Source organism: Alligator sinensis, unplaced genomic scaffold, assembly GCF_000455745.1.
Source record: "Alligator sinensis unplaced genomic scaffold, ASM45574v1 scaffold1295_1, whole genome shotgun sequence".
NCBI lineage: Eukaryota > Metazoa > Chordata > Crocodylia > Alligatoridae > Alligator > Alligator sinensis.
In genome coordinates, this window is record NW_005841880.1 from 66,343 (window position 1) to 93,259 (window position 26,917).

The following is a 26,917-nucleotide window of genomic DNA, read 5'->3' on the forward strand; positions in this document are numbered from 1 at the left end:
CTTACGTTGTGGGTTAGGGATTAACCCTGCGGGGCCGCAGTTCTCATACCTCCTTTACTTCCTAGCAGGTGGAGAGAGACTACCTAGATATCAAAGGATTGCAGCTTGTGGGGTGAGGAAGATGAGACGCTACCCAAACAACCTTGTCCGAAGATTTGTGGAGATGTGATATTTTTTTCCAACTCTTTAGTTGGTCTACTAATGTGGTATCTTTTATTAGACCAACTAAATAGTTGGAAAAAATTGTTCTTTACAAGCGTTCAGGCACAAAGACCCTTCTCCAGACTCTCCCTATGCCTCAAGAAGGGTGTTTGTGCCCGAAAGCTTGTAAAGAACAGTTTTTTTCCAATTAAGTTGGATATCACGTTTACTCAAAGGACCGTGTCTGCCTATGTCCTTAGAGCAATATAGCTATCACCAACATCCACAAATCTTGACACATTATAAGCATGGAAGACTTCTTCTTTTTTTTTTTTTTTCCAGGCTAACATATGCCATTGAGATGAGCCCAATCTGGATAACTGTTCAGTTAATTGTGGTTTTTATTTAATTCCTATTTGGAAAAAAAATGCTTTAGCAATTTGTGCTGGATTTAACAAGAGAACCTGTTTATGTTGCTTCTAAGGTCGACTAGGCCAAAAGGTAATGAGTCAACGTCCGTCTGAGCGGGGCCAGCCTGCTGACCCAGGGCAGGCTTACTTGCATGGGAGTGCATCTAGCCCACTGACACTGAAGGAATTATCTTTATAACCACCTCAAAAGTATTACAAAACACAGCGAGAGGCCGGCGCTCTGCAGCTCAACAGGCAGCGCCAAAGTCTTGGAAGATGCGGTTCGCTGTAAACCTCGCCAGTTTGTTTTAACACAAGATAATGGGGTGATAGCTGGGTGCGCAGAATCGGGACGTGTGATCCTACGTGGACATTTCACAGCCTTTATCATGAACAAGTGCTGCAAAAAAGAACTATTTGCATCACAACCATGACACTAATAGACTGTCCCAGACCGGGGAAGTAGAGAGGCCCAGAACAGTGAGCTCTCTAGCTGGAGTGCTTCCAGAAAATGTTTTGGGTTTTTTTTTAGTTTTCTTGAATTTTAATGGAAACAAAACTGCCAGCCAGCTACATCTTAATGGCATAAAACTAGGTTTTTATAGATGAATCAACCTCCCCAAAAGGCCCTTTGCAATAACGTAGGATTGGCGGGAGGCACTTCAAAACATGCGACTCGCCATAAGGTGTCCTGTGTTTTAAGGCAGGTAATATCGCTAGCCGGCGGGCGATTCTGGTCTTGTAAGTTTGGGGGTTGAGCGCAACCTGCACCTTGCTAATAAAGCTCAGCTCTCCTGCGCTGCGAGCTGGAGCGTCCTGGTGCCTCTTCTGCCTTTTGCCCCAGCTACAGATGAACGTGCCAGGAGTTGCTTAGTTAGAAGAATGATGGTATTTTGTGGCGTGGTTGGGATCTCTCTTGTCCCAGCAGAGTCTGTTTGGACTTATGCTCCTGTACCGGTGTGGAGAGGCGGAAAGCGGGCTTGCTAACTCTTGAGGTCCTGGACCTCTTCCAGCTGCGTTTCCGTTAACATGCGGTCACCTCTGGTTCTGGGCATAGTCTTGCCAGAGAGCCCTCTCCTGAAAAAGCTTTCTGCATCCGACCCAAAGGCTCCTACATTTTCTTTCTCTCTCTCCCCATCCCGGCTCCTAGCAGAAGCTTTATAGCTATGCTTTTCTTCCTCGTTTAGTCTTAAGGCGTGGAGATGGAGGCAGTCTAGCAACTCCGAGGTGAGATGGATTTACGTCTGCAATACGTGTTTGTGCCTGCTGCTACACCAGGGCCAAGTGAAAGCTGAACTGGGGCAGCTACAAGCATGCTACAGTACCACAGTTCAGCTTCTGCTGTCCACGGGGTAGGAGCAGCTCTGTCCAGTAATGAGATCTTCAGTGAAATACTCTAGTACGTGTGTGTTTTATTGCACAGGCTTGAGAGTTTTCAGTCTGCAGCCACGGGGTTGGAAAGGGTCTGTTCCTGATGGCAGGCCTCTTAGGGAAGTGGACCCATTATCCAGTTGCGTCTGTCCCAAGGTACTTCGGGCCTCAGATGCATCATCTTCAAGACAAAAGCATAATTAATCTTCCTCTGTCCCAACTAAATGGAAGGCAGCCTCCAAGGATAGCCTCTGCCACCTGAGGTCTATTGAATTGGATGACCCCCCCCCCCCCCCCGCTGCGCTTTGTTTTTTTTAAGTGGCTGAGTTGGGGCAGGGCCCAACTCCCTCCTCCCTCCTCCCCCCCCCCCCCCCCCCCCCCCTGTTTTGTTTTATGTGTTTTTCCTGAAGTCAACAAATATAGGCTGGCCCCAATGGGAGCTGTGGGTTTTAACTGAAGAGTGGATGCCTACCAAATTCATGCTGGAGCGGACAAGATGCTCCAGGATCTTTAGAGGGAACGACCTGACCTTGTAAAACGAACGGTGCGAGAGGGGAGGCCGCCCTCATGCTGAGGGTGCTTGGCTGTAGCTTGGTAGGACCAGGAGCTCTGCCTCCCGCTGCTGCAGACTGACTGACCTTGGGTAGAGCAGCTGATATTCCTGCGCCTCTTCCCCCGTAGTAAGATAAGCACTTTACAGTACACGAACGCTTTAATGGTAAACTCTTAGATTGATGTTTGTCAAGCCTTTTGATTGCTGCAAGTGTTTCTGGAAGTAAGTGAATCTGGAGGGTGAGCATCTTGTTTTTCCCAAAGTGGTCTTAGGAAGTTAAATTACCAACCGTTACATTTTTGTGCATCTCTAAATTAAGTAAACGGATTGAAAACTCTCAACTGACAGCTTCCTTCCACACAGTGTTCGAGGGCTTTCTTTCAAAGCATTTTAGCAACTGTTGGGTTGGAGAGAGGGTTGCACAACACGCAGGCTATGGCCCCGTGTAAGCTGGGAGACTTGTACCCATGTCTGAGCTGCTCGGGTAGCTTAGTCCAGGTGTGAACACCCCTGTAGCGAACTCTTACGATGTCTTTGTCTCTTATTGCACTGGCAGTTTGTGTCTGGGCATGTGTCCTGTGGCTCTTTGTGTGGCGATGCTCATGGGGACTTTCCTCCTCGGTTATCAGTTAGTTGCAGGGCTTGTTCTTTGAGAGAATTGCCAGGCGGGGACTGGAGGATGGTCCGCACTTGAGAGAGTCCCCTCCTTCCCCTTTTTACATCCTCAGTGCAAGGTGGGTAGACTTGAACCCAAGTTCAAACAAAACATGGGCATGAAGCACCTCCAATGGTCAGGGGTGCTGGTTGTAGCCGTGTGGGTCTAAGGACATAGGCCAACACGATTCTTTGGGCAGATGTGTGATCTCTTTTATTAGACCAACTCAATAGTGGGGGAAAATGTTCTTTGCAAGCTTTTGGGCACAAACGGTCTAGGCAGAGTCTCCCTCTGCCTGAAGAAGGGCGTTTTGTGCCCGACAGCTTGCAAAGAACAAATATTCCAACTACTGAGTTGGTCTAATAAAAGAGATCACATCGACCCAAAGCACCTTGCCTCCAATGGTCAGAGGTTTTGGCACGCGGATGGCAGGTGTTGGCTAAAATGTAGGTAAGAGCTAGGTTAAATCTGCACAGAAGATACCAGTCTATTCTAGCATGGCAACCAGACAACCGGGAAGGCATGAGTTTTGGAGGGACAGTATAAAAGTGACCTTGTATACTCGCAGACTTTCATCTACTAAGTATTTCATGACACGTCCTGAACACCGAATCTTTGGTGATAGCCCGTCACGTCGCTAGTCAAAAATGCAAAGCAACAGTATTTCTCAGTACAAAAGCAGTGCAGAATTTCAGCCTAGTGTGAATGCAGCAATCGGCGCGTGTCTCGAACACACAGCTTGTGAGAGCTTTCTTACAGACCTACTGGTGGGCAGCACCTCCAGAAAGGAAAAAATCTTTTCTTTCCTCAGGTTTCCAAAACTGCTCTTCATGTCAATGAAGTAACCCCTATTGCTTGGTCGCTGTGCCAACGTCTGCAGCTTTTGAGAGGTATCCTCAGTGGTTCTCTAGATGAGTTGATGTGGGTAGGAATAGTGAGCGAGGGGGGTTTTCCCCCTCACATGACGGCTTTTAATACTCGATCTCTTTCCCATGGACCGTATTAAATCCATTTTTTAATTATGATTATTCAAGGTATCTCTTCACAGCAGAGAACCTGTAATGCTTGCTTATCTCCCCGTCTTCATCTTGTCAGAGAGATGTTACCCAAATAACCGTGCTGAACGTAGACCTCTGCAGTCAAGTGTGTTCAGCGCAGGGTTTCTCATTCTCCGGTCAGCTAACATCATCTGCTGATTAAATTAACGCTGCTTTATCGTAACGTGTCGGATGCGTCTCCTAGTCTGTCTGCCCCCTTCCCCATCCCTCCTCTCCCCTCTCTGGATTACTTAATGCTCAGTGGGTGTGTCTCCACGTGCACACTTACTGCACAGTAATTTAGGTCACTGCACAGTAACTATGGCGATTTATGCCAATGTGGGCATAAATTTGCTACCTGCACAATGCAGGTAAGTACACCCGTGTGTAGTTACTGCGCAGTAACGCATGTGTAGATGCATTAGTGGACTGACTTGGGACTAACTTTACTCCCAAGTCGGTCCACACGCAGCATTACTGAGCTGTAACGCCCGCACGTGTAGATGCCGGCTTAGAAACTGCAGTAACTTACTGTGCAGTAAATGCACATGTAGACATGCCCAGTGTGCTTCAGTTTCTTCTCCGCCTTTGATTTTCACTTTGTCTAAAAGTTGGAAAAGACCCGTGCACAAGCAAGCACTGTTTGGGCTTTTTTTACCCCCTCCCCAGCAGCCACTTAGTTCTCAGGATAAACTTTTTTAAAAGTCTAATGAACGGAGGGTGCATTTTTGCAGGGCTGTTGGGGCAGACCGGCGCGTCCATCTGCAAACTTTTTTAAACTTTGCAAAGTGGAGAAGTCGAGGCCGCCCGGGTGCCGCGCCGGGGGGGTGTGTGTGCAGGGACGGGCACGAGTGGACAGCTGCTCCAGCAAGCTCCTGCTGCCCCTGAACTTCGGCAGCTGCTCCATTTTCTCACAGTACCTGCACCCTACCTCACCTCACAAAATGAAGGCTATGTGTCACAAACCGGTTGGAACTGGCTGTTGCCATGGTTTTCACGGTGGAAGGAACAGTTAAAGGGTCACATGACTAGCGAGGGAAATGCCTTTGTCACATGACTGTTTGGTGGCCTGATTAGCATACAGGAAGTCAGCTCCCTGCTGCCTGTTATGATGCTGTGATAATTGATGGGGTGACATCACCCGTCTAAACACGCACATTGATTGTGCTCGGGCTGGGCTGGAGCGGTTGCACCAGGACCTCGCTGCCGACGCGGCGCCCCCGATCCGCACCGAGGTCTTCGATTCAACTTCCTTGTGACACGTCACTGTTTAAAGTTTCTTCTATTTTAAACACGACGGTTGAAACGTGGCTAGTGGTCTCGGAGCGGCACGGCCAGTTTCGGACCGCCGCCTCCCGTTCTTCCAGCCTGCCTCTGCTTCGTGCCCACGCGCGTGCCCTATATTTCATCCCTTGCAGAGGGAGCTAGTCGGGATAAGGCCTCTTCCAAGAGGATAAAACGAGGATAATCCCTTTGCAGCAGACTCGGGCGCTGCTGAAATCTGCACTTGGTTCATACGGGTTCACGTCTCTAAACCACATTGAGTCTTGCAGGGAGATTGCATACGAGCCGATGTTCTCGTGTTAAATTTGCAATGGCCCACTTAGGAGCTTAGCTAACTTTATTTCCCAGCTACAGAGAGGGATGAGTCAGTAGCCGCCGGATCGGTTTACAAAACTTTGTTCAACTTGCCAAGATTGCGTGGCTCTTCGGTAGTTTATGGCCTTGCAGAGCAGATAGGGAGGATGTCGGCTCTGCAGTACATCATTCGTAGCCGTAGTGAGTGAAGCCTATGGGGAACCAGGCGGTGGTGGGGTTTGTAGGAGCTGCTCCCATACGTTCCTTCCAGCTGTACCCTCTGCAGAAGCACGGTCTATCCAATACTAAGAGACTTGAAAAATGTCAGGTTGGGCTGTCCATGCAGAAAACTGTACAGCCGGTTCCTATCAATATATACATTTTGGTAACCTAAGTACAGAAGTTAGCTGCTCGGTTAAACACTTCTTTTTTGGCTGATTTTATATATACGCATTTTAACCGGTTGGGGAAATAAGTGAGCAGTGTTCCTGGGGAAGAGGGTATTGTCAGGTCTTTACTAAGAGCTTTTTCAGTTGCAGTATTGCTGAAGTATGGATTTCAGAGCAGGTGCTTTTTTCCTTTCCTTGTCCTGTTTTACTCCAGGCAGCCCATTTGATGCCTTTTAATCAGACAAGTTCTAGCTTTAAAACTTTCACCTGTGCCCCTGGTGTTTTGAAATTCCCTTCCAGAGCCGAGTCTTTCACTGGCTCGCTGTGCCCTCTACAGGACACTTACATTCACTTTTCTGCTCCGGTGCTGTGGTGGATGCTGCAGGAAGTGCCGTATCGACTCTACAGAGATGAGGCTGTTTTTTTGGTAATTTCCTGGAAACTTTGGACTAGCGTGGATTTTACTCTGCCTTTGCATGTGGCTTATAAACAGCACAGGAATAAAGGATACTGTGCACCTGGGAAGTTAATTGTGAGAGCATTAGTACGCCTGGTATCTGTTGCACCATTAAGTAAAACATTACTAGTTTTGAATAGGAGTCACTTGAAGAATCCAGATAGGTCAAAAAAGGGCGGTTAGTGCCAGAATCATAGAAATGAAGGGCTGGAAGGGACCTTGAAAGATCATCGAGTCCAACCCCCCTGCTCTGGGAGTGAATTTGTGACGTAATGTTGGAAGAAAACTTCCTGATTTTTATGAGCTAACTTGCCGCATTTCGTGGTCGCGACTACGATGATACTCGCCCCGCAGTACAAATGAGAGGTAGGTAGCTTTGCTTCACAAGAGATGCTTCTTTGAATGGTTATTTGGATATACGCTTCATTTGGCTTCGTTGGTTTTATGGATTTCTGTTTACGGGCCAATGTAGTCAACAGTGCGCTTAAAATGACTTGGTTCACAAGAAGCTCATTACAGTGCTTTCTTGCAAACGCCAAAATTGTAAGTAGAAATGCAGAAAACAAAACGACTTAAAGATTTCCACAAAGACTCACTCCATGAGAGGCAAGCCTTCCAGTAGCTGTAGTGGAGGCTGCGCTATTTGGGCTTGCCTGCAAAATGCCTCTTAAATCCCTGTTCTTGCAGTGTTGGCAGTCTTGCTGCAAAATACCTTGCGTCTAAAAATCCCAAATCCTAGCATCAAAGGGTTGCCACAATTGCTCCGCTGTGTTTTGCTAAGGCCCGACTTCAGCTTGAGATCTTATTTCACTTGGAAAATAGCCTCTCCTGGACATCTTGAGCCAGGAAGACATTGCAAACAGTTTAAGTCCATCCAGTCCAAAAGCTGTCCAGCATGGCAGGATGAATGGCACTGTGGTCCACCGTGGCATTGTGCTGCGCTGCGACGTGTCTCGGTGCACTGTTCCCAGCATGGTTGAGTATTCAGTCCTGGTATGAGTGGTGTGTGATGGAGTTCAAAGATGATTCAGGTCTCTGGATTCATCACGTGCTCCGCCAGAACAGCTAGCGGCGGGGCTGCCATGGAGCAGCCCTCTCTGAACATTGTCCTGCTCAAGCTGTGTCGGATCTGTCTCTGAGCGTGTTCACGTGGTTTTGTACAGTGGGGTATATACTGAATGGAAGCATTTTATGTCTGCTTTACTTTCAAACTGTTGCAGTTTGAAAGTAATAGGAGGGCACCTGCCAGGGATAGTAACAGGGGTCTTACATGGAAAAGTCTATTTAACCATGAGAGTGTTTCCCATCTGCTACACTGAAAGGAATTGCAGCTGAAATGCACCCGGGATCTTTAGGGCTCTGGCAAACAGTCCTCGTGCCCCGGAGTTACCATGTTAACCTAGACATTTCCAGCGGGAGGGAAAGTACCTGGATTCAAGTGGTATTCATTGAACCCTGGCAAATTGGAGGTGTTGATCTTCCAGTTCTCACGCAAGTGCAGCTGGAGAGTGGGCTGGCTCTGGAGATGAGCTCTGGGTTATGGATGGCTTCTTTCGACTCCAGGTCGTTGCTTTGCTTTCATAGCCTTGGTCCTCAATGACTGAGAGATGTGACATTTGCATTTATGAACGAATTGACAGGCTCTGGGCAGTTCCTGTTGGGAACTGAATAAACTAACATCATATTTGTCATCTGTGTTTGAGGCTACCAAAGCCAGGGATGTAAGGGCTGGTCCCGATTCCTTGGTTATATTCAGTGTACCATTTCGTATGACTTGGTTATTGCGCTCATCATTTTTATTTAGAAATGGGAACTGGCGGCAAACTTTGGCCTGTACTAGAAACTTCATTCATAGCTGAGGTGTTCACAATTAATCAGCTAGTAAGAGCTGAAAAAGGGAACTTTTGTTTGCTGCGTGGGGGGCAAGTCTTTGGTACTGTTATTAATTGATCTCTGGGTGTAACTGCTCTTGCTTCTCTGTTTACAGCGATATAAAGAGAGAAAAGAGAGTCCCCTCTCCTGATGTCATAGTGTTATCTGACAACGAGCCTTCAAGCCCTAGAATGAATGGTTTAACGAAAATAGCATTAAAAGAGACCAACACAGAGGCACTCATGGTGAGTCTCATCTAGGCGATTGCCTTTTAAACGTACTAGGATGGGGGGGCTGATTCTTCTGATCGCAACCACTTTAGAGCACAGGATAGAGGAGGGATCCTCAACCTTGTTAGACTCCAGGCACTCGTTGGGAAGTCGTCACTTGGTTTTTTGACTACAGAAAAATAAAATCGCTATTTGCAGAGTACTCGGAAAGACCCCGAGAGGGCAGAATGTTTTTAACGTTACAGCTCCTGTTTGAAATCACTGGGTTTATCTTGCAGTTAGGTTTTTGCACACCTAACTAATAGTGCCAACATTGTGCTAACCCCACAGCACCCTTGAGAGGTACCCTACGGCACCCTGGTTGAGAATCACCGGCATAGAGTATTCAACGGCTCTTTTTACCATCCGGTACACCGCTTTAGGCAGGCTGGTTTATGGGGAGGGAGTTTCTTGTAATCGAGGATCTACTGAAGATCGAAGTCCGGGCTTCTGTCTGTTAAATCTTCATACCAGCTTCACCAGCCCCTGTTCTTCTCCACAAAAATAAGAAACTTTGTAGAGGTCTGTTTGGTATTTAATATACACAGGATTCCCACGGCAGCACGGCACAGTTGAAGTTTTTTGTTTGACAGTTCATTTTGTCATCTATTTCCTCAATTAGAGGAGGGATTTTAGAATATGCTTTGGTTTTTAAGAGCTTTCCTTAGCTTTTATGTCCATGTGTGTCTGATAAACGCTCCCGAGTTATACAGCAGTAGGTTGTCATATAAGTTATATTCTCTTCTCCCCGCCCTTTAAACCTAACCTGTCCTTACAGAAAAGCAGTCCGGAGGAGCGTGACAGGATGATTAAGCAGCTAAAAGAAGAGTTACGGTTAGAAGAAGCAAAACTTGTTTTGTTGAAAAAGCTGCGGCAGAGTCAAATACAGAAGGAGACCACTACTCAGAAGGTATTTATTTCACCACAGATGTCTGACGAGTGGCTGTGGTGGATGCTGTAATCTGCGGTGCTCCACATCATTTTCTAATCAACGTAGACATCTCTTGGAAGAGTTGCCGTTTATTTCCTGTTAAAACTTTCTTTTTAAATTCAGGTCCTTGCGTTTCAAAACGTGCCCGTCTGATGGTTATCTTAACACCCATTGCTTTAAAAGTCAAACCCATTTTGAAACTTTGGTGTTTTTGGTTTGGGGATTTCTGGGGGGTTTGTTTCTTTTCCTTTCTACTAAATAGTTTCATATGCCACGTGTGCACCAAAGAGGCTCGTTACAGGTTTAATGCTATTCCTCGTTTTAAATATAGATGATTTTATTCTGGAACAGAATAAAAATTTTTAAATTTAAAATTTTAAAATTTTAAATTTTAAAAGACTATTTAAATGAGTCCTTTATACTTGCAGGGTGTGTACTGTAACTGGTAGCATGCGTGCTCCCATACCCTTCCCCATGCACCGAATCACCAAAAAGGGGGTTTTTTTTGGTAACATTCATATAGTACCACCCAGACAGCTTTATGGAGGCATATCACAACGTAGAGATGCATGCATGTCTATGCTGTGACTTTTCTTGAATGAGTGCTTTGACTTCTTCCTCTCCACTACCACCGCATTTGAAAGACCTGCCTGATCAGCTACATGTTAGAAACTAACCTCAAGTTTCTCACCGTATTGTATTACTGATTCAGTAATTTTTTCCATGGGTGTTAAACCTGCCCCCCCCCCTAATTTAAGTATGCATTTAAGACAAGAATTATGCAATATATCTCTCTCTTAAATGATATACGGTGGATTGCCTGAACTCTGCTATTGCATAACTGGTTCTTCCAAAATGCGACTTGTTCTTTCCAGATTTTTGATTTCACCGTTGTCTTTAGTCTTCCTGTTCAAGCTGCCAGTCAAATCAGTGTTATGCTTTATTTTGAAGACTTTTTGGCAGTTTAAAAATGTTATGTGCATGTGGTATGCTTAAAATAAGGATTTGCAAGATCTTTTTTTAGTTGTTATGCAGCATACATATTGTCAGAATACATGTAATAGGTCCTCCTGAAATGGCTCCTTCACCTGTCAGCACTGAGATTCAGGGTTTCTGACATTAAAAAGGTTTGAGCCATGAACAATCAGAGATGGTAGTGAAGCGCTGTATTTTTTAAGTTGCTTTCAGAGGTGTTAAAAACCTCTGGTTAGGGGCACTCAAAATCCTGAACCCTAGTTTAAATTTTAAGAGAAATGAATTTAAACTATTTTTAATGTTTAAAATGCAATTGTGACTTCATGGAAGGTAAGACTTTGTACAGGTTTGTTTTTAAAAGCATTATGGTTCGCACTGGAGACAGATTCACAGAAGTTTGGGGCTGGAAGGGACCTCATGCGGTCATCGGGTCCAGCCCCCTGCTCGGGGCAGGAACGACTGCTGAGGTCAAATAAGCCAGATAGGCAGAAGTGTATTACTTCCCTATTTTTTTTTTGGTGGTTTTTCTTCTGAATTTTTTTTAATATCAACCCTTATTTGCTGAAACACTCTCAGTGTTGGGTACATGCGTTGCACAAGCAGAAATAAGAACTTTAGATACTTGAATTGACCAAAGAGAACAAGACAACCACACATTTTGAAAGCCTTTCCCAATATTCTTGAAGCATCCCTTTTAATCTTTGGTGATTTCACAATGCAAAACAAGGCGACTCCTTCGACCCCACCCCGGGTTTGAGGGATGATTGTACCACAACCAGAGCTGATGTGGGTCTTTGGATCCTAAACCTTTCCAACTCAGGAAAATGGGAAAGGGGAGTCGGGACATGAGTTTAGGAGAAATCCACCCCTCAAACCAGAATGTCCTGTTCAACCAGTTGTGACTAGTCACGGTGGACAGTAAGACCAAATTAAATTAAGCTATCTCACCAGGCTACTGGAATTATTATTTTTTTAATTACTTAATTGCTACTCTGTGTTTTAATTATAGTTTTCCATTCCTGTGGAAACAAGCAAGTCGATACCATCTTATCTACTTAAACATATCTCAAGTGCTCTGTGGGAGGGGGACGATGTCTTGAAAGACTCTCCTCTGAGGCCCAGGGAGGTCACTCTGCTGTACTTCTGCCCTCGTGTTCATGCTTTCTGGTTGTCTCTTCCAGCCGGCCGGTTCCTCGGGGAGTGCTGTGGCTACGCCTCCCCCCTTGGTGCGAGGAACGCAGACTGTTCCTTCTGGCAAGCCATCCCTTCAGGTCAGCTCCAGGGGCCTCCTCTTACCAAGCTGCGGGCGCGCGGGGGAGCTGACGGTGCATTGTAGCCCAAGGGAGAACATTTTGTCACCGAAATAGTGATTTGGTTCTTCAGATATCTTTCTTGTTGTTTAAATCAGTGGTAGCCTTTGCAATCAGCTTTTTAAAGTTAAGACCAGAGGGGAGGGGAAAACAGCTGATTTTGATGGGTCATCTTCTCATTTCCTGGAACCAGAGCAGTTAAACAGCACTCTTGAGACCAGTGTGAGCCATACATGACATCTTCAGAAAGAGAGAGTGTGAGACTACGGTCAGTTGTCTGGGGTAGAGCAGAATAGGGAGCTCCTGGATCGTATTTTGTCTGATTGAGATGTACATCTGGAGCGAGTTTGCATAGCCTCTTTATCTGTTCGCTTAAGTATTGCAATAATTCCTGGGTTTGTTCGGAAGATTAGCTAATAATTGCAAGCTGTGTTTGAAGTCTTTCAGTGAAAAAGATGCTAGGAGTGGGTCGAGCATTAAGTTCCCCTCGCTCTTCAAGCCGTGCCATTTTATTCCCAATAAATGGGGAAAGCAGAAGTCTCGTGTCTTGTGAGATCCTGAACTCGTGAACCACGGTCAGTTTGGGCTTCTCAGATGAGCAGGGAGCCAGATGTCCAAAGCTGTGTTACACTGAGTGAAAGAAGTTGTTACCGCAGGACATGCTGTTAATCAAACCTGTCAGTTTTTCTAACTGGAGCAGCTGGAAAACCCTTTTTAGCTTGTATGTTCAGTGCTTGGTGTAAGACGCTGCTTTGCAAGAGCTTTCCCGTAGTTACAATTACAAGAAGACTGGAATTGTAGAAAAAGTCAAGAGGAAGAAAGAGAAGACAAACGCAAAAGGAAGCAATTATTCATGCGATGATGGGGATAGGGTATCCAGTGCAGTCTCTGGATGTCTCTCTAATTTTGTTAGGCTGTGAGGAATGAATGAAAGGATGGACAAATTTAGAAGTTAATGCCCTTCTGTTTTTCAGACCTCTTCTACACGCATACCAGGCACTGTTATCCCCCCTCCGTTAGTCCGTGGCGGGCAGCAGGCATCTTCAAAGCTGGGATCTCAGCAGAACACACAGATCGTAATGCCGCCTCTTGTTAGAGGAGCGCAGGTAAGAGGTGGTGCCTTGGTACATCCCCTCTACTTCTCCAGATGTTTCCACTTCTTCCCCCTTGGCCTGTGAATTCTCGCTGTTATCCTCTCCACATCTGCATTCCACCTTCAAGGCTGCCTCATGGGTACCACCGTCCCCCTTGGCCTGGAAGTGATTCTTCTAGGGACTTTGCCTTAATGGACTTGGATACATTATGACCACAACCTCCTTCTGCCCCATGCTTGCTAATGCAGTCTGTTGTAGCACCCTTAATAGACCAGGAGAAAAGCTCGAACTCGGGTCTTGTGTGGTGGCACAGAGCAGTGTCCCTTGGGTTAACCCTGCTGCTGTGGTACAGCCAGTGCTTCTCACTGGACACGAAGGGACCTAAAAACAAGATTCGGAGCCTTCTGCCTTCGTTCCGCAGAGCAGCATAGAAAACTTAAAGCTATTGTGTGTTTAACTTCTTTTCCTTCCTCCTTCCCTGTCTCGTCTGTTTTGACTCTTGTTCAGATCATAACGTGGCAGTTTTTCTCAATACCTGACTGGCTTAGTAGGCCACTAAATGAGGTGACCAACTGGAGAACTGGAAATGTGGTTATAAAATGTCATGCCTACTCCCATTTGGCCCATATTGAGGAGGCACTAGGAAATCCAGGGGAGGGGAGGTAGTTAAATCTGATATGATCCATTGGAGACCCTGTCACCACTGTGTGTTACAAGGGAATATTGATCTGGCTCAGCAGGGATTTATTTTGCAACCATGGGTCTGCTTTTTTAATGTCTGCTTGCTCTTCTGACTGACTTGAAGGAAAAAAGTCTGGCACTCGGGATTTCACTTGCTTTCTGCCCTGATTATCGTGCAGAAAACATATTCACTGTAACAATAGCCGCACTAGTAACTTTGAAACAGGAGGGGTAGGAACTACCCGGTTAAGAAAAGAACTATGGACTTGAAAGCTTGAGCCAGAAATGTAGCCAGCTTTGGTCTTGAGAAACGCAGCAGCCTCGGATTTAAGCGTCTCTTTCTGATGTTGCACTCCACGTGGTTTCTCTTCGAATGGGTTTTCGGTCAAAATGAAGCTGCAAGGTTGGACTTCTCTGTTAATATTTATTGCGTGTGTTTTGTCCCTTGCCATGCTTCGTTTCCATAACATCCTCTCATCCCACTTAACCTGCCACCCGCTGTTTCCCATCCTCTAACCGCCCCCATCTCATCCTTCACGGTACCATTGCATCAGCCCATTTCTGTCTCTCCCCAGCAAATCCACAACATCCGACAGCACTCCAGCACGGGGCCACCTCCACTGCTGCTGGCACCACGGGCATCCGTCCCCAGCGTACAGATTCAGGGGCAGAGAATTATACAACAGGGTTTAATCCGCGTGGCCAATGTCCCCAATACCAGCCTGCTCGTCAATATTCCACAGGTGAGCTCCGAAAGGTGATGTGTACCAAACGTACCTGGTCTCGAAAGACCAGAGGGGAACAAATACAATTGCTGATTGTCCGGTTGCTTTATCTAATGGCTGGTTGGTGCCTGCTCTCGTCTCTCCTAACTGCTTGTTATCACCACTGCTCTGTTCTTTGTTCTTTCTCGAGACAGTGCTCTCAAGAGGCTCTAGGTAGCATTAATACACGGGGGGGGGGAAGTCAGTCCCTGTAGTCTTACCTTTCTTATTTTTTTTACACAACTTTTAACAGATTTTTATTGGGTCCAAAAAATTCCAAGTCAGAATTGTATATTTTCTGTGAGAAGACAGGAAATACTTCATGCTTTGAGAGACTTCCCCCAGGACAAAACTTGCACAGAATAGAAACTTCTTCTGGGCTGGATTTTGGAGCTCTGTAACTGTGCGCTTGACATTTTCACCTAAATTCATGTCCTCCAGAATCAGCGTTTCTTTTCTCTCTCCTTTAACCTTCTCCCCCCTCCTCTCCCTAAGCGCACATTTTATTTTTGCATAAATAAAACGATTACCGCTTTACGCACAATACAGAATGGCCTTTGCACTCCCTTTTAGGGAACCCATGAAGGACGCAAGCAAACTGTTCATTCTTAATGCTGATATTGATACCTAGTCTAGCGGAGGAGGAGTGGCATGTTGGTTTATAATCTGGAAGAAACACAGGGTAAAAGCCAGTGTTTTGACACTTAAGGAGCGTAAGAGGGGGAAGGACTTTTACATGGCTTTTTCAAACTTCTCAGCTTTATCGTTCACTGTTTCTGCCATTCGAGTGAACAAGTGTCTGTGTTGCACTATTAACGAAGTTTATCCTCTTCATTATCTGTCTTCCTAGAAAGGACAAATTAGATTAGGCCAGAGGGATTGAATAATGTGGTAGCTGTCATTGACCCAGAATACCATGCTTATTTCTTGAAGGCCTCACCAACTTCAATAAAAGGTACAACCGTGACATCCGCTCAGGCTAACGCCACCACTACCAGCGTTGCTTCTATAGTGAACTCCAATGATTCCCCAGCCAGCCGGCAAGCTGCTGCCAAACTTGCACTGCGCAAGCAGCTGGAGAAGACGCTGCTAGAGATCCCACCTCCAAAGCCACCTGCACCAGAGATGCATTTCCTGCCTAGTGCAGCCAACAATGAGTTTATTTACCTGGTTGGATTGGAGGAAGTGGTGCAAAACTTGCTAGAAACTCAAGGTAAGCTCATGCAGCGGATGCCTGAGGCCTAAATCCTGAAGGTTTTGAAATAAGTTAGAACCATCAATTATTCTGAAGGCACCTGGCTTTTTTTACTATGTTGCATCTGCGCTCCACCTCATTTGAGAGCGCTTTAGTACGAGCGTATTCAAGTCGAGACCAGGCACTCTTGCCAGTCCTAAAAGCAGCCTGGCTATTTAGTCACAAATGTCAGTTAATCTTAATTCAGACCTGATGCTCTTTAGTTCCTCCAGCTTTAAAATGAGGACAATCTTTACCTCTTTTGTGGGTTTTAAAATAGAAAGTGCAGTGGGAACTGCTCAAACTGTTTTTATTCACTGGCCTTATACACTGCTGAAAGCCTCCTTCCTCTCGGGTAAAGGTGGCCCTTCCTTGCTGCCTCCTGTTGTTTGCAGCAACAATGCACGCTTATTAATTCAACTTCTGGCTAACCAGTGATCTGGTTGTGTCCCCTTGAGAGGGCCCCCGTTCAAACCCTATCTTTCTGAAGGGTGGGATGCCTGAAACCCTTCCAAAAATTGCATTTTAAGAACTTTTATACAGCATTTGTAAAGCGGCATATGCTTCCCCTCCCCCCACCCCCCAACACAGCTATCCCCTGGAGAGGTAATTATAATTCTGATCAGTTGAATGCAAAGAATATTTAAGTAATACTTTGAACAGGTGACTTTGGTGTCACGAGTTTGTATGATATTTTAAGGGAGAAGTTGACTAGTCTTGAATAGATCGGACTTACCGCAGTGGGTGATCAGGAATGGGAAGGAGCATGATTTTATGCAAGTTTTGTTAATTAGCACACTATTTAAAATGAACATGTGCATCCGTGCTTAGAATGAAGGCTGGAGTGGCTCTCGAACAAAAAAGGGGTATATATAAATATACGCTAATTTAACAAACGTGTCAGAATGTGCACCGGTCTTAAGTAAGTCTGTGACTTAATTAGCAAAATAAAAGGGGTATGCTAATTATAGTTCCTTATGACCTGTCTAAAATTGGACCTCAGTCTCCATGAAGCAGCGACTTTTGGCATCTGTCGTGTCTAACAGACTTTGGGATATTTAAAATAGTATGTTTCTGTTTTCATTTTGAGCCATAGGAAAGGAGCAAGGGGGTAAGAACTTTATCTCCTGGGTGATCATTTGGTCATTAATGGTACTTGCATTAACAGCTCTCAATGCAAAAGAGGAGGCATGTGTGATTTGAAGATGTATTTGATTATAGGAGGGAAGGGGCAAGAATTTATCCACTGTAGTTGTTTATGGGTTTTGGGTAGAAATATATTTGGAGAATAATCCCCCCCAGTTTAATATTTTTGTTCTGGGAGGAGAGGGGTTTCTTTAAAGTTGGTGCCTCCGGGGTTCTGCACTACTTGCTCTGCAGTGGCTTTTTCGGCAGTTGGCTTGTTGGCAAGTTTAACCAAAAGACATTTAGACTAGCTCGGTGTGCAGGGATTGCAATGAGTTCAGAACACTATTTAAAATAGTTAAAGAAACTGGGACTAAGAGGATAATTAAAAATATAATGTATAATAAAGGCTTAAATCACTTTTGGACCCCTGCATAGGGAATGGGGAATAACCTTAACTTCTGCACAAGCCAGTACTGAGTTTGGCTGCATGTTGTAGGTAAAGTCGTGATTGCTGCATCATCACGTGAGCCCTACATGTGCGCTCAGTGCAAGACTGACTTCACCTGCCGTTGGAGGGAAGAGAAGAACGGAACCATTATGTGCGAGACTTGCATGACATCAAATCAGAAAAAGGCCCTGAAAGCTGAGCACACTAATCGACTGAAGGCTGCCTTTGTGAAAGCATTGCAGCAAGAGCAGGAGATCGAGCAGCGGATACTGCAACAGACTGCCTCTCCTGTACAGACCAAGTCAGAATCCATAGTCCAGCACCACTCGCTCAAACAGGTAAGAGACCTAGCGAGTTAGACTTGCAGTTCGTTATGACCAGCAAAGGCTTCCATAGCTGTACGTTCGCACTGTGCGCGGGCCTTTTCTTTGAAGGAACACACATGAAAGTTGCTACGTACTACTTTATTCTCTATAAACCTGTGACAAAGGGCACAGACGTACATCGTCAGAAGGTGAAGGGGGGCTGCTGGTGCCCAGGGAAGGAGAGTCGATCATCCGCTGGTCCGTTAGAGCCACCTTCTTAGATCCACAAGGCAGGTCTTTTTGATTATGGCACAATGGTAGGGCCCAGCATTGCAGACAATGATAAATCATTTCTGTAACAATAGAAGAGTTTTATAGTCCATAGTTTCATAGTTGTTGGGGGCTGGAAGGGACCTTACAGGTCATCAGGTCCAGCCCCCTGCACTGGGCAGGAAAGACCGCTGGGGTCAGTTCTACCCATGTTAGTTTTCCTGTTCATTTAGCAGGATGCTGGGTATCAACAGGTGACCTGGGAAATGCTGATCTTAGTTTAAAAATCTAAATTTCAAATAGAGTTCACAGTTGAAGCAAGGTGAGCACATCAACTGCAGAATGCCAGACCAGGGAGCACAAAGGAGACCTCGTTCGTTTAATAATACAGTTGAATTCCCTCTATCCCTTGGGCCTGCATACAGTCAGTGACCCTTTTTTCCGGACTTGTAATGTGAAAGCAAATAACCTTTTTTTTTAATATACATATACACACATACTGTTCTGCATCATTTTTTGTCCTTGTCAATGCAGAAATAAAATTTTATATATATATATAAAAAATGTATTTCTGCATCGACAAGGACAAAAAAATGATGCAGAACAGTATGTGTTCAGCTAACTTGGTTGTGGCTGACTTTTTAAGTGGTAGCTACAATAAGTATCGCTAGTTTTAAATGAAATAAGGATCCATTTGTTATTCCCAAGCACCTTATTTGGTACAGAAATGTAGCAGGAGCAGAAGAAGGTTGTTCTGTTCGATATAGTAGAACTTGTACGCTTCGTACTGTGTCTTTTAATAATTCAGGGCTTATCTAGACTGGAGAAACTTGCTGTGGTGCAAGTGGGCTGGTGAAATTTTATGCCAGTACAGGTTTATCGCATCTAAGCAAGTCCTTGCTTGAGGTAATTGCAACTAGTGGACACCTTTAAAAACGTAGTCCAGAGGCTTGAGCTGGGAACTCCTAATAGCAGGAGGTGCAAGTCGTTGGCCATGCAGCGGGCAACGTGTCTGTGAGGGACCGGGGCCCGAATACTGACTGCTTTTATGGATGACAATGAGTCACTCGGGCTCCTCCTCGCCCCGTTCCTATTTGTAAGCCCTGACAAACCACAGGGGCGTTAAGAGGGTGCTGCAGTGCTGCCCGGGACTAGAGTAGCCAGAAAGTTGGTGACATGACTCAGGACTGAAGTGTTGCAACCATGTCTGGGGAAGCTTACACACCATCTCTCTTGCTGCCTTAGTCAGTGAGACTTCCTGCCTCTTACAGACACTTACTTTCAAAAATAGAAAGCTGCAGTGATGCATATGCAGAAGGTGGCTTTTATTTTGCTTTAGAGGTGACAAACTCTTTCCAGCCTTACGACCACCTGCCAGCAGGAGGTGGGGAAGGAGGGAGGGGGACGTGGTACAGAATGACGACACTTGCATTCCAGTGGTCTGATTGCGTGTTCCCTTATTTAGACTCCTAGCCAGATGTCTCGAGGTCCTTCAGGAGCCCCGCGAGGAGTGTTGCATGCATTTAGCCAGTCACCCAAGTTGCAGAATGCATCCTCTGCAGCCGCACTTGGTAGTAGGCCAGGTAAGCATGCTGAGAGACCTGTCAGCAAGGGCAACGCTACCAGCTGGAAGAAGACTGCCATCAATACAGGTAGATTTTTCTCAAAAGTTCTTTTCTTTGTATTTGCTAGCTGCCCTCTGTCCAACAATCCTAATGCTGTGGGTAAGAATGTTTTCTCTTTGGCATTTCCCCGCTTGATGGGTAATTTGCCTCTCACAACGCATTGCCTCCCTCTCTGTACAGTCATTTGTACCTGTCCTGTCCGGGGCAAGTATAAAATGGAGCTGCGTGGGGGCTAGCACTGTTACGCACCTGCCTTGCGCGGGTGTGAATGAGCGCAGTGCCCCGTGTATGCAGCCAGTGCTGTACTGTAGGCGTCCAGCACCGCTGCCCTCATCACTCGTTCGGTCTGAAGTATTACCGGCGTATTCGACCTCCGAGGCAGGTGGTAGAGAGTAGCTCTTTCTGCCTTAAGTAAGGCTACAGCCTGCACCTCCTGCTGTGCTTCACAAACGCTCAGCTCTGAGCCGTAGCTGCTGTTTTGACGCAGACGGTGGATTTTACCTGTTTTTTGGGAAGGATGCGAGTTGGGAGGAAAGCAGAAGTCTTTTAACTCTCTCTGGATCCCCAAGAGAGAGAGGGAGGCTGTTGCAAGTGACTTGTAAACTTTTTATTGTGCTGTCTAGTATTGGACATCCCTTCTCGACCACACGCCCCCTCTCCCCCTCCCTCCCCCTCCAGTACAATTTCACTTAAAGTTTATCAATCTTGATTCTTTTTCTGGACAATTGCAATGGCTTAAAACTGTCATCAAGCCGATGGGGAGGCGGGGCAGGGGGAGGAAATGTTACTCAGACTTGGTCCCAGTTGTGCAGGTGGTCGTGGAAGCTTTCCTTTCTGCAAGGCTCTGGGCTGCGATGCGTGGCAGCAGTTAGCTCTTGTTCCCATTCGGAGAGCGGGTGCTGCGTTGAGTGGTATTTTTTCCACACTTCTTTTCCTGTGACCCCAAGCGTGTGGTGACACTTGTCTTTCTCTCCTTCTGTCTTGTCAGGCGGAGCTTTACCTTTTGTTAACCCTAGTTTAGCTGTGCACAAGACTTCTTCAGCAGTAGACCGTCAACGTGAATATCTCCTGGATATGATTCCGCCGCGATCCATCCCTCAGTCTGCCACTTGGAAATAATGCAGAGGAATGCCTAAGAGGAAAGACTTACCTGTTTCTGCCATCCTTTTTTATACCACAGTACAGTGGAATCTGCTTTAAACCCAGCTGGATATGCCCAAGCTTTGTAGGAAGCAAGAAGACCACTCCTCATCCCATCGAGTGCTGCTGTCCTTGCCACGAGAAGGGGACACCGGGAGGGTGGAAACAGACTCAAGCTCGTTTGGCTGTTGAATTCTGATGATTGCCTGATGATGAAGGCTGTCGGGAGGGGGAAAAATAATAATCCTCTTTATTTTTTTTTTATTTTATTTTATTTTTTTTTGGCTTTATGTATTTAGTTTGGGATTTCTCTTTTGTTTGTCGCCAGCACAAAAGGAGGACTGAAAGGACTCGGTCTGCTTTTGGTTTCTTTGTATTAGTAGCTAGCTAGTCACCATGAATACACTGTTCATTGGCAATCAAGGATGCAAGTCGCTGTAAGAAAAGTGGAATCTGAACACAATGATTGCGGATACAATTAGCAGGTGGACTTCACGTTCGCTTCCCCTCTTCCCCCGCCCCGGGAGGGCAATCGACAAATTGTCATGTTTCAAAATCTCCTGATAATGAGCTAATGATACCGAAGTGCAAACTCCAGATCCAGTTGGGCACGTCTTCTCATGGACTAGTCGCTGCCCGAGCAGGGCAGGACGCGAGAGCCAGGACGGGCCTCTCACTTTCGCTGGATGTAGACTTTGTGAACATTTGACGCTCTAAAACCTTAAACTACTGAACAGTAAACGAATAGCCTTGTTCAGTCTCTCGAGCCCAGCACAGATCAGTCGGCCCTTTCAAAAGTTCCCAGAGATTTAAAACGAAATTTTTTTTTGCGGGGGAACGGGGCGGGCTGGGCGGGTCTTGTCAGAGCTTTTACTCAAACTAGGAACTCCAGATGCCGCGTGCAGTCCGAGGGCGAGCGCAGGGAGCGGAGGGCTACAAGGCTGCAGTCAGGCGACAGGTTCTTTCCTCTGTTCCCGCTGGAGAAGCCGTCTTTCCTCGCCCGCGCGTTAGTGGTGTGCTGACGGGATGAGCTCCTGGTGGGCATGCTTCGGCCCCCGCTGCCTAGCCCCGGTCCCCCGTTCGAATTCCGTTCTTCCATGCATACCGCGCATGCTCCTCTATCACGTTGCCTCCGTACTTCAGTTTTGGTAGAGCTTTGGCTAACCCTGCTTTAAGGACAGGTCTCTACGTGGTTTTCATATATTTGTGGAATCCCCCAAATATTTAGAAGCATCAGGTCTGTTTTTTGGCCCCCTACCCCTTTTGAATTGGTTTCAAGTGGCAGAAATGTATGCCTTACTATTTGTATTGCATATTGGTACTAGAACTAGTGCTGATATGAATTCTTTGCAAAATTATATATATATCTATCTATAAAGAAGGAGGGATACTATTTGGGTTCCGCTCTGAATCTGGTATTTTCTTAGCAGCTGTAGTTAGATACTTAATTTAAAGCAGTTACTGTATAGGGTGTCCCTCTTCAGATCCAGCTATCACATAATAATAAAAAAATCATTTAACCCCCTCTTCTGTTGTGTGAATATCAATATTTAGATATCTTTTTTTTAAAAACAAAGTCCAGTAGTGTAGAAGCTGAGTTGTTTTGCAAAAATGGTATTTGTTGGTGTATAAAACCCTAGAAGTTCAATTTGACTTTGTTTTGAACCTATCGAGATAGATGGGGGGTGGGGGGAGTGGGTTTTGGGGTTTTTTTTGTTTCGTTTTGCTTTATTTTCATTCCAAGCTTTTTGGACGGGGAGGTGAGGAGAGAGAAATCGGAGTGCATTGAATCTTGCACCGTGAAACAATACAAGAATATTTCAGTTTAAGTGGGTTGGTTTTTTTTGGTTCTCTGACAAATACCCGCCCTCCCCACACGCTGATGTCTGCTTCTGTTCAACGGCCCGGGCCAAAGTGTGTTTCTGAGTCTTTCAATGTGACCCCTCGAGACAACATTCCCGTGTATCTCCTCAAGTGGCTTTGTGGGAGCCTAGGTATGAACAACACCAGAGGCTGACAGGCGTGCCCGCTGCGGTGCTGGGGCAGCCGGGGTCTCAGCCAGAGCTGTAGAAGAAAGGGTGGCAGGAGGGGGAAGAAGCATTAACATTGCCTGTTAAAAGCTACGTCCAAACCGTTTTGGTAAGCGCCAGTTCGTTCCAGCAGTATTTAAACTGGAGTTTCAGTGGCACGGATAAAGAGCCGGGTAACTTAGCGTTTGCATTTGAGGCACACGCTGTTTCTGAAGCGTTTCTAGTTAAAAAATGCATCAGAAACAGGGTGACACGGCCTGCTTGCATAGGGTCAGGCGAGTTGCTCGGTCCGTATGCCTGCAGTCCAGCCGCACGTTCACTCGGTTTGAGTGCCCTACCAGGCTAGTTCAGGTTTCATACGTCGTTTAAAATAATAGTTGAAGACCCTTGATGCAAAACTTCCCAAATTCCTTCTTTCTCTTCCTTACCTGCCCTTCACTTCCCTGCCAAAAAAAAAGAAATCAATGCGAAGCCTAACTTTAACGCTGTGGTATTGTGACATAAAGGTAAAATTGCTCGGGGACATTGGAGGAGGGGACTTGTAGGCATAGTTGAAGAACAAAACCTGTGGTTTGTATTTCCTCCTGTCATGTTCGGTGGTCCTGCCCGCTCCAGGCTGCTGGTTTCTGCTGAGATGTTGCCCCGCGCTGCGGTGCGCTGCGCTGCGCTGCGCTGCTTCGCTCCCAGGGCCCTTTGAAAGAGGCAGCGTCCTCATCCCTGTCCTGGGAAAGTTGTAGCTTTTGCTTGAAGCTCCCTCTCGGAGCGAGAGACTGAACATGCTGTTTGACAGGATGGGCGTGCAGATCGATGCCCCGTAGGTGGTCCCTCGTGCCACGTGCCCCGTGCCCTGCTCCTCGTTCCCCCAACTCTGCGCTGCTTCGCTGCAAACGTCGCTTGAGCTGGTCTGACGTGGGTCGGAGGCTGCTCGTTTCCCCCCCTCTCCTGGGGAGAGGGTTAGAGCAGCGTTGGGTCTTGCAAGCCATATAACCTCTTTCTTTGAGACGTTGCAACTACCAGATTTTATAATACAGTAATAACGAAAACGACTAACTATTGTACTTAGATTTTAGCAACTTGTGAAATAAACCCCGGACTTTCATTTGAACCAGTGTTGAAATTTGGGAGCTGTGTGGTTTTTAATTTTATTTTTTATAACCTAATTTATTCTCTGTTTTGATTTTATTGGGGGACGGGGAGGCAGAGGGGGTGTAGAAGAGGTAACTGTTCTGCTCAGACATGAAAAGTGGCCTGGTTGAACCTTTTAATTTTGTATGGTGGAGAAGATTTGGGCAGCTTTCCCATTCGCGTGAAGTTTGGCTTTGCTCGTTCTTTTGTGCTGCCGGGATTCCTGTTACCGGCACTCCAGCTGCAATACGGAGGAGGGGGTTTTTGGGTCATCGTAATTCAGGATAGCTTTGCTTCTGTTTTTCTAGAGATATTTTGTTCGTTGTTTTAGGAACCATTCGTTTACCTCTGAATGATCAAACTGGGTCACCGCGTTTTTGCTTATGGAAAGAAAGGATTTACCAAAGTACAGCTAAGAAAATGGCAATGGGGAGATGGGGGGCACAGCTTAGAGTCCGGTAGAGGAAAGAGGGCTCAGACTGGGGTCTCATCAGAAACCCCCTTTGGCTCATGGCTGGGGGTGCTGGTTGTAGCCGTGTCTGTCTGCGGACACAGGCAGGGGAGGGTCTTTGGGTAAATGCGATCTCTCTTATTAAACCAACTAAATCGTTGGAAAAATTGTTCTTTGGATACAAACGCCCTTCTTCAGGCAGAGGGATCCCAAAGGTAGACTCTCCCTCTGCCTGAAGAAGGGCGTTTGTATCTGAAGAACAGTTTTTCCAACGATTTAGTTGGTCTAAGAGAAGATATCGCACCTAGCCAAAGAACCGTGTCTGCCATTTGGCTCACGTCGCCTTCTCCTTTCGAAAGGAGGGGGCGGACGCAGGAGATTACCTTTTTTTTTTTTTTTTTTTTAAAGATATATAAATATATATATATATAATGCAAAAAGACCTCAAGGAACCGCAGTAGTGTTTGTCTGCTTAAGGCAGAGTTACGCTGTATATTGCATTTAGCGAAATAACTTGCATTGTGCTTTTTTTTTTTTAAGAAAAAAAAAATTTATAATCATTTAACAAAGAAGAAAGTGTAACAGAGTAACGTTACGCCAGCGCAGGGTATGTTTTTGTCACTCGTATTTATTGTGACTCTAAATCTTTGATAATAAAACAAAAATTAAAAAAAAAAAAATGTTCCCACTAAAACCTGGTAGTCGATTTCAATGGAAGACGAACCTGAAAAATCAATAACTGTATATTGTATTGTGAGGGATTTTTAGTATTTGAATGACAATAAACAAATGGACAAACTGTCAGGTCTCCTTTTTTTTTTTTCTTTCTAAACGCTCCGGTTTTGGGGAGCTGGAAAGGCCTGGCGCCAGGACACGGTGCAGCCCCGCTGGAGCAGGATCCCACCCGTGACTGTGCCAGCAGCCCGGGATCCGCACGTGCGTCCAGAGCAGATTTGGGACTCGCATGTGTTCGAGACCGTGCGTTGCAAAGTCTGGTAAGAGTGCCCGGCAGGTACCACCCGTCTGAAACAACCGAAACCTCCGCAGCGAGGTGCCGGCGTCAAACCGACAGCCCGGAAACACGACGGGGAAGCGCCCCGAGCCGTGGGAAACCGGCTGGATTTCCGGCCTCCTGCGGGAGGGGAGGGAGCTCTTCCCAGCCTGGCACGGGCGCGCTGAGCTGAGCTGGAAGGTGGGGGAGACGGCGGCACACCACCTTCAGACCCCCCTTCTGAAGCGGGGGGCTCTCGCTGCCCTCCTGCGTTGGCTCGCCGGGTATCCCCGCACGCTCGGCCGAGCTCAGGATGGCAGTGTTTTATCCCAAAAGTGCCGTTGAGTCGGAGAGGCTTTGAAAGAGCAGGAAACGCCACTTAGTCCTCGCTATACGATCCAGTTTAGAACTAGGCACAAGACGGGGCAGGGTGGCACCTTGGAGACTAACGGGGAAAACACATCTGTAGCTATGTACCGTGCGCGCGCGCGTACGTACAAACGTTTTGGTTCGAGTCTGGCTTTCATCTGAGCCGAACAAAGGAAATACTGTGAGCCCAGACGCTCTCCCAGGGACCCCGTGTTTCTGCCCGCCGGCGAGTGCCTCTCCCCTGCAAAGTCAGCTCAGCGCGACGGTGAAGCCGCGTCCTGCGTGTCGAGGTCAGCGGTGCCTCGACGTGGGGGCGACGACGCGGGGAGGTCCGGGCACGGGGCACGCGGCCCGTTGAGGCAGGCGCGCTTCCTCGGTCGTCCTAACGCAGCCAAGCCCCGTCTCGCTTCTCCACAGGCGGCTTGCGCCGCGGACAGAGGGAAGCGTCTCGTTTAATGCCACGGTTAAAACGGACTCAGCCCCGCCGCGAGGGGTCTGGTCTCGTCCCGGCCTGCGTCATCTCCGTCGCCCCTTCGTTACTCGATGGACTGAGGCCGCGGCGTGCAACGCCTTCCAACGCTCGCTCCGTCCGGCTTCAAAACCCTTCCTTTTCCACCGCCAGGAAAGTCTCCGCTTCAGAGTCGAGGTCAGGGTCCCGCCAGTCCAGCGACGCGCCGCGGCGCCCGTCGGAGAGCGACCCGCGCCCACGACGGACCCGACGCGGGAGCTGCCGACCGCTCCGGCGGGGACGGGGACGGGGACCAGCGGCCCGGGGAGGAGCGCGCCGTCGCACCAGCAGCCGCGCTGTGCGGCGGTGGCAGTGCCGGCGTGCGCAGGGTTACGCCCCTGCACCTCTGGGCGCCGTGGGTGGGACGCCGCGCCGCACCGCACCGCGCCGGTTTTGGGGCCAGGGCAGCTACCCGCGCCGCTCCCCCGCCTGAGTCATGTACGCCTGCCCGCCCGCCCCGCCCCGGGGCCTCGTGCAGCTCACGAGGAGCGAGCACCGCGGCCACTGCTTGCACGCCCGCCCGACCGGTCTGACCGCCACGTCCTGCTGCTCCGGCTCTGGGCACACTCGCGCGTGGGTGTGAGCCCATGTTACACTGTGTTGTACACACACATCTACATGCGCTGCAGGGTGAGCGGGAAGGAATTATATATTACACACCTACACATACACACACGCACGGGGGGGGGTGCAACAGCCACCCAGCACGGGTGTGTGTACATACATACGCACGTGTACACACTTGCGTGGGGTGTACACACACGTGTCTCGGGGGCCCCCCCCCCCAAGGGCCGGGGACACGCACC

General features: G+C 47.3%; 1 protein-coding gene across 4 annotated transcripts in view; it reads left to right on the plus strand.

Moving 5' to 3' along the window:
• The window catches only part of GATAD2A (GATA zinc finger domain containing 2A), a 67,842-nt gene extending 42,800 nt beyond the window's left edge, over positions 1-25,042 (plus strand). For 3 of the 4 annotated variants that reach the window (XM_025196357.1, XM_025196360.1, XM_025196358.1), the window contains 9 exons: positions 8,579-8,708; positions 9,511-9,642; positions 11,820-11,909; positions 12,923-13,054; positions 14,299-14,466; positions 15,421-15,700; positions 17,346-17,635; positions 19,338-19,524; positions 20,486-25,042. In XM_025196357.1, the coding sequence (XP_025052142.1) occupies positions 8,579-8,708; positions 9,511-9,642; positions 11,820-11,909; positions 12,923-13,054; positions 14,299-14,466; positions 15,421-15,700; positions 17,346-17,635; positions 19,338-19,524; positions 20,486-20,616 (1,540 nt within the window). In that variant the 3' untranslated portion in view covers positions 20,617-25,042. The remainder of the gene's footprint in view (positions 1-8,578; positions 8,709-9,510; positions 9,643-11,819; positions 11,910-12,922; positions 13,055-14,298; positions 14,467-15,420; positions 15,701-17,345; positions 17,636-19,337; positions 19,525-20,485) is intronic. The other variant, XM_025196361.1, reaches the window with a different exon arrangement.
• Positions 25,043-26,917: the final 1,875 nt, after the last annotated feature.